At 42.6% G+C, this 14,597-nt stretch overlaps 1 protein-coding gene across 1 annotated transcript; it reads right to left on the bottom strand.

The window, feature by feature from the left end:
• Positions 1-9,603: 9,603 nt before the first annotated feature.
• On the bottom strand, positions 9,604-13,104 carry LOC311027432 (uncharacterized protein; the record flags this gene model as incomplete). The annotated part of the gene is made up of 2 exons (XM_084031459.1): positions 9,604-11,034; positions 13,003-13,104. 2 exons carry the CDS (start codon positions 13,102-13,104, stop codon positions 9,916-9,918), a joined length of 1,221 nt encoding a protein of 406 aa, XP_083887585.1. The 3' UTR covers positions 9,604-9,915.
• Positions 13,105-14,597: the final 1,493 nt, after the last annotated feature.

Raw genomic sequence — 14,597 nt, forward strand, 5'->3', positions numbered from 1 at the left:
ACGTCAAAATCCATCCCGTAGCGAAATTCATACCGGTATACCTTCAGCACCGTTTATACCGTACACCCCTACCATTGACGACGAATGTCACCGTCATCCATGAGATCATCTGAGAAGACATGTCCTAGATATTTTAATTCCCTGCATATTTCTAAGAGGCCATCTGCGAGGTGGAAAGCAGGAAAAGAGGATTTTTTGTCCTCTCTAGATCTCACAACAACAACAACCTTACTCTTTTTGGAATTATAGTTGATGTCAAATTCTCTTCCATATTGTGTGCATATCCTCAACAGCTCTTGTAACCCAGCAGAATATGGACAATGTAAAACCAGGTCATCAGCATACATGAGATGATTCACAACTTGATCTCCCACAATACATCCTGTTGTACATTCATTTAGCTGTCTTGAAAGGTCATCAATATATACATTAAAAAGAATAGGGGATAATATTCCTCCTTGACGGACCCCATTCGCCACATGAAAAGGATCAGAAACAGTATTATCCCATTTGACCTGGAATGTTTGCTGAGCATACCAATACATTAGAATTCTGACAATATATTTAGGAACATCTCTCATGAGTAGTTTTTCAAATAGTTTTGCATGGTTGATTCTATCGAATGCCTTAGAGGCATCAATAAAACAGAGAAACATAGAGGTGTTTTGGCGTTGATATTTAGCGACAATCTCCTTTAAAGCATAAATGCATAAGTCAGTACTATGTTTTGTCTTGAACCCAAATTGATTGTCTGTAGTTAATACATACATTTCGATCCTATTTAAAATATTTTTTTCCAGCACCTTAGACAGGGTACTGGCAAAGGCAATTGGCCTATAATTGTCCATGCTGTTTAATTTGCCAGCCTTCTCCTTAAGCACAGGAACCAGCAAAACAGACAAGACGGAATCAGGGAGAACACCATGCACCATGATACCAGAGAAACACATGGCTAACAGTGGAGAGAGCCTATAGCTGGCATGCTTAAGATGCTCTGCAGCAATACCATCTGTACCACATGTTTTGTTGTTATCAAGCATCTCAATAGCATGTGCCATCTCCGCTGGCCTTACTGTAACATTAGTGTCCAAATCAACATTATTAACAGCAACAACAGTAGCTTGAGATGAATACATTTGTTACAGTTTTTCATAATTGTTAATAACTTGAACCCTTCCAACCTTTCATCTAAACTGTAAACACAAAACCCAGTTTTCAAACTACATTCACAAAACCTCTGATTCTTCTGGATAAATCAAACCATCACATACTGACTGTAATTGTGTTTAACTTCTGCAGCCTGTGGTCAGCATAATGCATCAAAAGTACATCACAGAGAAACATGTGTTTTTGTAAGTGAGAATGTGTTTAGCTTCAATTAAAAACATGCGTTTAGGCCACCGACCTTTAGGTTCAGAGATTAGGATTTAGTCTTTCAGCAAATGTGAACAACTGTAATACGGATGCAGAAGTAAACGTTTTGGTCCTATGCGTGTTGCATGTTAACTCCTGTCACACGTTAACGCAACTCATATTAGAACACTGCCATACCTGACGTATAAAAAGTAAGCACCAACCTGCTCTGTGTAACCGGACTTCAGGCAGGAAAACAGCGTCCAGTAGCTTCCGCTGTCGCTCGTTCTCCTCTTTAGAACGAGAAAGTTCCTCCTCGTATTCTGCTACCGTTCTTTCAAACAGCCCAAATATCTCTTCAGCAGCCGCACTTAGTCGCTGCTCCACCAAAGCTCTCATCACTTGGACTTTACTCATTTTCCCGCGACGAGAGAGACGTTTTGACTCCACACAAACTCCGTCAAAATCTGTTTCCAGCTAGCATGCTAAGCTAACTAGCTTAGCTTCGTAGGCTCTCGGGAGATGATTGAGAGTTAAAACATTCAGAATAAAAGGTGAAGAGTACAAAGTCCATCCAGACAGGTTTATCCAGACACACAGAGACTCTGATGGATCAGTACTGGTGAAGCTAACAGACACTTTCTCAACACCACGAAGGAACTCTTCTACTGAAACCAGGCGCCATTGTTGAAGATGGAACATCCGGGTACGCCGCGACTTCTTCTTCTTCTGTGGCGTTTAATGGCAGTCGGCATCCTTAATGTTGCATATACCGCCATCTGCTGGACTTTACTTCTTTCTTCTTTCCTCTTTTGTTATATTCTTTTAATTAGACCAGATGAGATAAGAAATCTCATAATGATTCTTCTCCCTTCCTTAGATTTTCCACATTCTACTAGACCCTTGAAGTTATTTTCCCCTTTTCCAACCTTTCGCAACCCTGTCTTCATCATTTCCCTCTCTCTTTCATATCTAGGACAAGCTACAATTACATGCTCCACTGTCTCCCTCTCCCCACAGCTACACTGACCCGTTGGATGTTTTCTTATTATATTAAGTGTGTTATTCAGTTTACTGTGCCCTATTCTTATTCTGCTCATGATTACGTGTTTTGTTCTATTGTCTCCATAACATCCTACCTCTCCTACTACTCCTTGTAATTTATGTAAATGTCTCCCTTTTTCCTGACTCTTCCAATACTGATTCCATTGATTGATTATTTCCTTTCCTGAAACTTTTCCCCTCTGCTTTTGATAAAGCCACGATTTCTTCTTCGTTTGGTCTTTTCTATGGCGGTTGGCAAACAATGTTGTGGTGCATCACCGCCACCAACCGGAGGAAAAACTCCACACAGAAGAACCTGAACCACCATGCAGCTGATGATTCTGATTACTATTCCCTAATTCTAATAATAAAGAAAATGATAAAAAAGCTATCAATCCAAGTAATCCTTAACGTCACTGAGACAGAAATTAGTAACACCATATCCCATGGATTATTTCCCAACTTAACTTCCCTGAGACTCGGTGTCTATAGCATTTATCAAAAGCCTTTAAGCTTATAGTTAAGATATACTGTAGATATCTCATCAATGAGATCAAATATATTTCCTGTATTTAACGGTAGGGCGTGGAAAGAGACGACTCAAAGGATTATTTCTCTGGATTTATTTCTGTGTATCAGAAGAGGTGAAGCACAGCAAGATAATTTCCATAAGAAACGTAAATAAAAACATTAAAGAATAAGTTGTGCTGTAATGATGGGGCAGACACAGACCTGACATTCATCCACTTTATTTGTATCAATGCAGATGTACACTTACAATATATTGACAGGACCGTGTTCACAGAGATCCAAAAAGCATAAGTATGCATTTCTATCAGACAACAATTATGTGATCATATTATAGCACAAATACAAACATCAGAAGTAGAATATATTTAAGAAATCAAACAAATCATCCAAAATATATCATGAAAACTAAGAATTATAAAAATACATATAAAAGTAGGAATCAGTCAAAAATACTGGCCTAACATTTTCGGAATCCAGGCTGGTTATCTGTATATTAACCACAATCATGTGGTTAAATGATTAAAGACTTCTCTGACGGTAAGCGCTTTGCGTCATTTCCTGTTTCTCTGTGATAGTCGCTACAGGCTGTGTTTTTCTCTCTAGCCTAACTCTGTTAATTAAACATAGTTTCCCTGTTCAGCGGCTTACTACCGCCAAGTTTAAACTAAGCACACGCTATCCCTGCTTCGGCAGACACATCGCTCACTCTCTGAGTTGCCTCGCTAAATTTGCTGTTGTTTACGCGCCATCTCTGCTAGCTACTTTAGCGCAACAGCTAGCCTAGCGGCTACGATGGCTTCTCTCTTTCCCTGTCCTCCTCTTCTCTCCTGTCCGGTGTGTCTGATGTTCAGCTACTACTCTGCCTCCTTTACTGATAACGGTACATGTAATAAATGTAGTTCACTTTTTGCTTTGGAGGCGAGGATAAATGATTTGGAAGCGCGGTTCCGCACCAACAATCCTCCGTCGGCTGCCGCTGTAACCGGCCAGCTGACGCTAGCTGTACACGGTGCGGACCGACATAGCGTAGCAGCTAGCCGTCCCTCGGCAAACCCCGAGCAGCCGGGAGGCTGGGTGACTGTCCGAAGGAGGCATCGTTCTAAACCGAAGCCCACGGTTAACCACCATGTTCACGTGTCCAATCGATTTTCCCCACTCAGCGACACACCCGCTGACAAGCCAACTCTGGTCATTGGTAGCTCCATAGTGAGACACGTGAAAATAGCGACACCAGCGACCATAGTCAAATGTGTCCCAGGGGCCAGAGCGGGCGACATCGAAGCTCAATTGAAACGTTTGGCTAAGGATAAACGTAAATACAGTAAGTATGTTCCCCCGGAGTCCCTGTGCTCTCAGTGTTTCCCCTAGAATTTTTTTCAGGCCCAGTGGTACCCACCGAAAAAACCCTACACGGACGAGACGCGTGGGATGGTGTATTGGTGCATTTGGATTAAGTGGTACAGCAAGCAGTCTGCAATTCTGCAATTATTATATTTGCATTCAAATTTATGTTCAACCCGAGTGTATTGAAGATCACAAGGAGAGAGTGACTTATTAAGGTGCATTTATTGCATACAGTACAAATGGAACATGCTACATGTGCACTTCAACCACACAGTGTGCATTGTTCTCTGCTGCACTTGATTTTTCTGGGTTTTGTGAAGAACTTCACCAAGGCCTTGTCGTAGGGGAACTTGGCCACAAGTTTTTTATTCATTTTATGAACAGAGTTACATACATTTGACAATGCCTGGGAAAACTAGCCTATTGTCTGTGTTATTTTCATCATTGTTGCTTACCAAAAGAGAGAGAGAGAGAGAGAGAGAGAGAAGCTTGTTTGTTTTCATCTCTCTACTCTGTTTAGATACACAAATATGATCGCATTTGTCAATCGCTGTATTTTATTTTGAAAATTGCTTTTATTTGACCACAAATTGACCAGATTGTCTCGTGTTTCTTTGTGTGACTTTCTGCCAGAATTGACGCGATCGCTCGCGGCTCGCGCACATAGTACACCCGAAATAGACGGCGAAACGATCGCTACACGGCGCGTAGGATCGCGGCGCTCCGCGTCTGGTCTGAACTACACTATTGGTTAACAAGGGTGCCGAGAGGAAGCGGGCTCCGTTCCGTGGCTATTTGCGGTGCTTCGGCAGCCGGTGTGAACCCGGTGTGAACCCGGTGTGAACCGTGCAACGGTCCTCGACCAGCCCCCCTCTCCACTGCAATCTGCTCCCCTTTCTTCCGTCTCACCTGCACCTGTCTTTTTTTCTGGAGTTGACTCCGGCGGCGCCAGTTGGTTAGCTAACAAACCCTAAACATCCCAGAATGTATGCCCGCGCTCTCAGCAGCGGTACTCACATCGCTAGGCACGAAGCAGTTTGACTCGCGTCGCGCTGCACAGAGGCGCTCCTAATGTAAATGATTATTGATTTATGAATTAATTGATAAGTGGCTTATTTTTTTTTATTTTTTTGGCCTGGCGGCAGGTCTCCTTGGCCTGGCGGCCCGCCAGGCCTGTACAATGGTAGGGGAAACACTGGGCTCTCTTGCCTAGCAGGTCTCCCTGGACCGTGGTGGAACTTGGTCCAGACTGCACCGATGTTGTGGTCTTGTTTGCCTCTTACCGCCAGTATTTTTAATTAAAGTAATTGACTAAAATCGGCATCTCTACTGTCACTAACTTGACTTCTCCCAAGATCACTCCCGGGAGTCTGGCTATGCTTTCTGGTCCAGCAGAGTCCACTGAGGTCCTGACTGATGCAGACTGCTAACTGGCCTGATGCTGGAAACACCACATTGTAGCTCCACCTGCCCGCTGTGTGACTGTTCAACTACTCCTGCTTTTTGGTCTACGGCGACGTGGTTGGGATGGATCCATCTCGGCGTGGCTGTGCCTGCTGCCATGGACTACTACTGTTGATACTATTGCTTCTGTTGTTACCACCACTAAAGTTAATGCTACTACTACCATACTACCAACACCAAATGCAGTTGGAACCCAAGGGCCTGGGCTGCACGAGAGTTCTGCCGAAAAGCCTATTAAGGCAGTTTTTTCTCGCCACTGTCGCTGTAATACTTGCCCCTGGGTGTTGTTGGAACTTTGAAATTGTGTTGACTCTTGAAATTTTGAGCGTATTCTAGTCCTGCTCAATGTGTTAAGTGTCCTGAGATGACTTCTGTTGGGATTTGACACTATAAATAAAATTGAATTGAAATTGAATTGAATTGAAACCTGTCACTTCCATATTGTTCTCATGCAAATCTACATAGCACAGTGCACACTTCACTTCATTGCTCCATTTGTTAAACAGTCAGTGGCCGGACTCTTTTGTAACTGAAAGGCTTTCTCCTGTATGAGTTCTCATGTGTTTCTTCACAGAGCCACTTTCACTGAAAGCTTTACCGCACACTGAACAGCTGAAAGGTTTTTCCCCTGTATGAGTCATCATGTGTCTCTTCAGATTTCCATTCACATTGAAACCTTTACCACACACTGAGCAGCTGAAAGGTTTTTCTCCTGTATGAGTTATCATGTGCGTCTTCAGATGTCCACTTTCAGTGAAACCTTTGCCACACACTGAGCAGCTGAAAGGTTTTTCTCCTGTATGAGTCATTATGTGTCTCTTCAGATGTCCATTTACAGTGAAACCTTTACCACACACTGAGCAGCTGAAAGGTTTTTCTCCTGTATGAGTTATCATGTGCGTCTTCAGATGTCCACTTTCAGTGAAACCTTTACCACACACTGAGCAGCTGAAAGGTTTTTCTCCTGTATGAGTTCTCATGTGTCTCTTTAGATTTCCACGGATGCTGAATTGTTTCCAACACTGAGAGCAGTTAAATGGTTTCTTACCAGTTCTACATCTAAAATCACTGTTTGGATCATTTTTCAAGGCCTTTAAAACTGGCCGAGGTGCTCTGGTCTCCTGCCAATCAGCACTGTCATCAGTCTCAGGTTCAGAAGAGTCTCCAGTCGTGTCATCAGTATCTGTTTGTAAATGTGTATCTGAGTTCCTGGCTGGTTCTGGTCCCCCACAGTCCTCTTCATCAGCTTCTGTTTCCATCTGTTCAGTTGAGTCTCTGGCTGCAGCTGAAACCAGCCCTGAGGACTGAGGTTTCTCTTCATCGTTGTCTTCTTCACTCTTAACAGGGACAACAGTCAATGGGAACTTGATACCAACCTCCTCCAGGCCTCGATGCTTCTCTCCTTGTTGACTGGTCCAGAGTTCTTCCTGTTCTTCTTTAATGTGTGGGGGGTCTGGGTCCTCCTGGTCCAGACTGGAGCTCCAGTCCTGCTGCTCAAAGGGAACCTCTTCTTTAGTCACCAACAGCTGCTGGACGTCTGCAGGAAAACAATAAACACACATAAAGAATATAGAGACGTTTCAAACAGCTGAACAATCAGTCACCAGTACAGTGTTTTTTTTTTTTTAAACCAAACAGGCAGACGGACACAAACTGCAAAAATACAATGCACCAGCAGTAATGCAGTCATCAGTAGCTTGAGATGAATACATTTGTTACAGTTTTTCATAATTGTTAATAACTTGAAACCTTCCAACCTTTCATCTAAACTGTAAACACAAAACCCAGTTTTCAAACTACATTCACAAAACCTCTGATTCTTCTGGATAAATCAAACCATCACATACTGACTGTAATTGTGTTTAACTTCTGCAGCCTGTGGTCAGCATAATGCATCAAAAGTACATCACAGAGAAACATGTGTTTTTGTAAGTGAGAATGTGTTTAGCTTCAATTAAAAACATGCGTTTAGGCCACCGACCTTTAGGTTCAGAGATTAGGATTTAGTCTTTCAGCAAATGTGAACAACTGTAATACGGATGCAGAAGTAAACGTTTTGGTCCTATGCGTGTTGCATGTTACCTCCTGTCACACGTTAACGCAACTCATATTAGAACACTGCCATACCTAACGTATAAAAAGTAAGCACCAACCTGCTCTGTGTAACCGGACTTCAGGCAGGAAAACAGCGTCCAGTAGCTTCCGCTGTCGCTCGTTCTCCTCTTTAGAACGAGAAAGTTCCTCCTCATATTCTGCTACCGTTCTTTCAAACAGCCCAAATATCTCTTCAGCAGCCGCACTTAGTCGCTGCTCCACCAAAGCTCTCATCACTTGGACTTTACTCATTTTCCCGCGACGAGAGAGACGTTTTGACTCCACACAAACTCCGTCCAAATCTGTTTCCAGCTAGCATGCTAAGCTAACTAGCTTAGCTTCGTAGGCTCTCGGGAGATGATTGAGAGTTAAAACATTCAGAATAAAAGGTGAAGAGTACAAAGTCCATCCAGACAGGTTTATCCAGACACACAGAGACTCTGATGGATCAGTACTGGTGAAGCTAACAGACACTTTCTCAACACCACGAAGGAACTCTTCTACTGAAACCAGGCGCCATTGTTGAAGATGGAACATCCGGGTACGCCGCGACTTCTTCTTCTTCTTTGGCGTTTAATGGCAGTCGCCATCCTTAATGTTGCATATACCGCCATCTGCTGGACTTTACTTCTTTCTTATTTCCTCTTTTGTTATATTCTTTTAATTAGACCAGATGAGATAAGAAATCTCATAATGATTCTTCTCCCTTCCTTAGATTTTCCACATTCTACTAGACCCTTGAAGTTATTTCCCACTTTTCCAACCTTTCGCAACCCTGTCTTCATCATTTCCCTCTCTCTTTCATATCTAGGACAAGCTACAATTACATGCTCCACTGTCTCCCTCTCCCCACAGCTACACTGACCCGTTGGATGTTTTCCTATTATATTAAGTGTGTTATTCAGTTTACTGTGCCCTATTCTTATTCTGCTCATGATTACTTGTTTTGTTCTATTGTCTCCATAACATCCTACCTCTCCTACTACTCCTTGTAATTTATGTAAATGTATCCCTTTTTCCTGGCTCTTCCAATACTGATTCCATTGATTGATTATTTCCTTCCATATTAAACTATTCCCCTCTGCTTTTGATAAAGCCACGATTTCTTCTTCGTTTGGTCTTTTTTATGGCGTTTGGCAAACAATGTTGTGGTGCATCACCGCCACCAACCGGAGGAAAAACTCCACACAGAAGAACCTGAACCACCATGCAGCTGATGATTCTGATTACTATTCCCTAATTCTAATAATAAAGTAAATGATAAAAAAGCTATCCATCAAATTCGTCCTATTCATCACTGAGACAGAAATTAATAACACCATATCTCATGGATTATTTCTCAACTTAACTTCCCTGAGACTCGGTGTCTATAGTATTTATCAAAAGCCTTTAAGCTTATAGTTAAGATATAGATATCTCATCAATGAGATCAAATATATTTCCTGTATTTAACGATAGGGCGTGGAAAGAGACGACTCAAAGGATTATTTCTCTGGATTTATTTCTGTGTATCAGAAGAGGTGATGCACAGCAAGATCATTTCCATAAGAAACGCAAATAAAAACATTAAAGGATAAGTTGTGCTGTAATGATGGGGCAGACACAGACCTGACATTCATCCACTTTATTTGTATCAATGCAGATGTACACTTACAATATATTGACAGGACCGTGTTCACAGAGATCCAAAAAGCATAAGTATGCATTTCTACCAGACAACAATTATGTGATCATATTATAGCACAAATACAAACATCAGAAATCAAAAATATTTAAGAAATCAAATAAATCATCCAAAATACGTCATGAAAACTAATAATTATAAAAATACATATAAAAAGTAGTAATCAGTCAAAAATACTGGCCTAACATTTTAGGAATCCAGCCTGGTTTATCTGTATATTACCCACAATCATGAGCGTGTTCTAGTCCTGCTCTGTATTAAGTGTCCACAGATAACTTCTGTTGTAATATGACACAATGAATAAAATGTTATTGAGTGAAACCTGTCACTTCCATCTTCTTCTCCTGCAAATCTAGATAGCACAGTGCAAACTTCACTTCATTGCTCCATTTGTTAAACAGTCAGTGGCAGGACTCTTTTGTAACTGAAAGGTTTTCTCCTGTATGAGTTCTCATGTGTTTCTTCAGATCTCGATTTTCAATGAAACCTTTACCACACACTGAGCAGCTGAAAGGTTTTTCTCCTGTATGAGTTCTCATGTGTTTCTTCAAATTGCCACTTTCACTGAAAGCTTTACCACACACTGAGCAGCTGAAAGGTTTTTCTCCTGTATGAGTTCTCATGTGTTTCTTCAGATCTCCATTTACAGTGAAACGTTTACCACACACTGAGCAGCTGAAAGGTTTTTCTCCTGTATGAGTCATCATGTGTGTCTTCAGACGTCGATTTACAGGGAAACCTTTACCACACACTGAGCAGCTGAAAGGTTTTTCCCCTGTATGAGTTCTCATGTGTGTCTTCAGACGTCGATTTACAGGGAAACCTTTACCACACACTGAGCAGCTGAAAGGTTTTTCCCCTGTATGAGTCATCATGTGTCTCTTCAGAATACCATTTTCAGTGAAACCTTTACCACACACTGAGCAGCTGAAAGGTTTTTCTCCTGTATGATTCCTCATGTGTATCTTTAAACCGTACGTGCTATTGAAGCCTTTACCACACACTGAGCAGCCGAAAGGTTTTTCTCCTGTATGAGTTCTCATGTGTTTCTTCAGATCTCCATTTACAGTGAAACCTTTACCACACACTGAGCAGCCGAAAGGTTTTTCTCCTGTATGAGTTCTCATGTGTTTCTTCAGATCTCCATTTACAGTGAAACCTTTACCACACACTGAGCAGCTGAAAGGTTTTTCTCCTGTATGAGTTCTCATGTGTTTCTTCAGATCTCCATTTACAGTGAAACCTTTACCACACACTGAGCAGCCGAAAGGTTTTTCTCCTGTATGAGTTATCATGTGTATCTTCAGATTTCCATTCACACTGAAACCTTTACCACACACTGAGCAGCTGAAAGGTTTTTTTCCTGTATGAGTTCTCACGTGTCTCTTTAGATTTCCACGGATGCTGAATTGTTTCCAACCCTGAGAGCAGTTAAATGGTTTCTTACCAGTTCTACATCTAAAATCACTGTCGGGATCATTTTTCAAAGCCTTTAAAACTGACCGAGGTGCTCTGGTCTCCTGCCAATCAGCACTGTCATCAGTCTCAGGTTCAGAAGAGTCTCCAGTCGTGTTATCAGTATCTGTTTGTAAATGTGAATCGGAGTTCCTGGCTGGTTCTGGTCCCCCACAGTCCTCTTCATCAGCTTCTGTTTCCATCTGTTCTGTTGAGCCTCTGGCTGCAGCTGAAACCAGCCCTGAGGACTGAGGTTTCTCTTCATCGTCGTCTTCTTCTTCACTCTTAACAGGGACAACAGTCAATGGGAACTTGATATCAACCTCCTCCAGGCCTCGATGCTTCTCTCCTTGCTGACTGGTCAAGAGTTCTTCCTGTTCTTCTTTAATGTGTGGGGGGTCTGGGTCCTCCTGGTCCAGACTGGGGCTCCAGTCCTCCTGGTCCAGACTGGGGCTCCAGTCCTGCTGCTCAAATTGAACCTCTTCTTTAGTCACCAACAGCTGCTGGACGTCTGCAGGAAAACAATAAACACACATACAGAATATAGAGACGTTTCAAATATTGTATCTATATCTAGATATGAACATTCAAGATATTAATATCGAAAAAGCAACGATATAAACGATATAGATTTCCCCCGCGCTCGCCCTGCATGTACAGTTCTGGCAGTCACAATAAACATTATTTTTACGATTGTCCTTGAATGCATCGCTATGGCCAGCCAACCACAAACCTTATTTCATGCTTGCTGGATCTGAAGCCAACCAATGACGAACATACGAGGGCGGGACTTCCGCCGCGGGAGTGAGGGAGCCGGAGACTGAGACAAAACATACGCAGCGGGGAAATCAAAAGAAAGAAAAGTGAGACGAGTGTGGAAGATAATGCGGCCGGTGGCGGTGCCGAATCTGATTTGGTGCCAAAACATTAATCATCCTCCATTATTTGGAGGTATTCTGGATTTAATAATGATGATGTCAACCAGAGCGAGGTGTTGTGCAGGTCGTGTTTGGCGAAAATTGAGTGTATTGCAACGTGTTCAGTAGCGTTACACCGTATGAGTCGGCGTCCACCAGACATAAAGACATTACAGACGCTATAACATACCACATTGCAAAAGACATGGTACCCGTGTAGACGGTCTTAAATGTTGGATTTTTTATTTATTGATTGGTGACTTTATGTTAATGTCGATGACTGGCAGTGAGTTATCAATAAAACTGCGGTTTCCACATCCTTTTGTATTATGATGTTTTTATTTTTCTGAAAAATATTTGGTTTTCACCGAACCTGTAGTCATATCGTATCGATATCAAGATATCTGGCATGAATATCGAGATATGAAATTTTCTCCATATCGTTCAGCCTTAGCTTCAAACAGCTGAACAATCAGTCACCAGTACACTGTTTTTTTTCTGAAACAAAACAGGCAGACAGATAACCTGCAAAAATACAATGCACCAGCAGTAATGCAGTCATCAGTAGCTTGAAATGAATACATTTGTTACAGTTTTTCATAATTGTTAATAACTTGAAACCTTCCAACCTTTCATCTAAACTGTAAACACAAAACCCAGTTTTCAATCTACATTCACAAAACCTCTGATTCTTCTGGATAAATCAAACCATCACATACTGACTGTAATTGTGTTTAACTTCTGCAGCCTGTGGTCAGCATAATGCATCAGAAGTACATCACAGAGAAACATGTGTTTTTGTAAGTGAGAATGTGTTTAGCTTCAATTAAAAACATGCGTTTAGGCCACCGACCTTTAGGTTCAGAGATTAGGATTTAGTCTTTCAGCAGATGTGAACAACTGTAATACGGATGCAGAAGTAAACGTTTTGGTCCTATGCGTGTTGCATGTTACCTCCTGTCACACGTTAACGCAACTCATATTAGAACACTGCCATACCTAACGTATAAAAAGTAAGCACCAACCTGCTCTGTGTAACCGGACTTCAGGCAGGAAAACAGCGTCCAGTAGCTTCCGCTGTCGCTCGTTCTCCTCTTTAGAACGAGAAAGTTCCTCCTCGTATTCTGCTACCGTTCTTTCAAACAGCCCAAATATCTCTTCAACAGCCGCACTTAGTCGCTGCTCCACCAAAGCTCTCATCACTTGGACTTTACTCATTTTCCCACGACGAGAGAGACGTTTTTACTCCACACAAACTCCGTCAAAATCTGTTTCCAGCTAGCATGCTAAGCTAACTAGCTTAGCTTCGTAGGCTCCCGGGAGATGATTGCGAGTTAAAACATTCAGAATAAAAGGTGAAGAGTACAAAGTCCGTCCAGATAGGTTTATACAGACACACAGAGACTCTGATGGCTCAGTACTGGTGAAGCTAACAGACACTTTCTCAACACCACGAAGGAACTCTTCTTCTGAAACTAGGCGCCGTTGTTGAAGATGGAACATCCGGGTACGCCGCGACTTCTTCTTTTGGTCTTTTATTTGGCGGTTGGCAAACAACGTTGTGGTGCATCACCGCCACCAACCGGAGAACAAACCCCACACAGAAGGAACCAGAGGAACTCCATTTCATTAAAATTAAGGTGATGCGTGATTCTTTCTTGTGGCTTACTTGTGACTTACCGGGCCGGCGGTCCGGCGGAGAGTTTACCTGAAACTGAAGTGAGGTTCCATCTCTGGTCTGTTACAGGTCTGTAGTCTCAGTGGGTCCAGCCCCCTATAGGCGGGTTGAAAACATGAGGAACTGGTGTTGTAGTCTTAACTCCCTCTAACCAAAGCAGCCTCCGATGACGAAAATCAGATCAGATTCAGAATAGAAATATGGAGATCGCCCATCTCTGGGGAAATGAGGAAATGATGCACGACCTGGAGGTGAGGTTCGCCCAGGGCGTCATGAGACCTAGGACCGCCACCGGCCCCCTTCCTCTTAGCTGGACCGCTACGGATGGGTGTAAGTGGAACACCATATTTTGTCTGACATGAAAGAAAATAACTATACAAATGTTTTAGAGCTAACTGAATACAAATTGTTTACTGCAAGAAATAAAGATTGTTAACTTATACATCATACATGCCTGTATTCATTTGTGTGCGGACCTGTGTATGGGATGTTTTCGGGAAACCCCCTCTGAGATATTAAAGTTAAAGGAGTATACTCTTTAGGTGAAAGTCCTAAGGTGGCGTTGTCGGTGTTATATAGATTCTCTAGATCTGCTGCTCACAGTTAGACGGGGCCCAAGTGCACGCAGCGGCGGCGACGGGCCACAGAGACAAAGACGTATTCTGCGCTTGATGGCAATACGGCGGCTTATATACTTACACTTGTAAACGGTGGGCGCTGCCATGACTCTGCAACAGACAGTCTGATTGCACAATTAGTACCTGCCCGGGCTGGCTACTTTAATTCATTTTCTTCTTCTTTGGTGGTGAATAGACAGCAGACAATGGTGTTTGAGGTTAATTATTGCCACCGCATGGACATATTTTTCGTGCACCACTGCAATGCATTGTGGGTGATATACAGCTCTGGAGTGACCATCGCTGTTGACTCGATCACTCAGCCCTCAAGGCTCGATCTCACCGGAGTTCACTTCAGCTGTTCAGAGAAATGGAACTGCCCTTATGATGGCGGCGGGGATTCCCCCGAGGGCAAG

This window comes from Eutrigla gurnardus, assembly GCF_963514095.1.
Source record: "Eutrigla gurnardus genome assembly, chromosome: 17".
Classification (NCBI taxonomy): domain Eukaryota; kingdom Metazoa; phylum Chordata; class Actinopteri; order Perciformes; family Triglidae; genus Eutrigla; species Eutrigla gurnardus.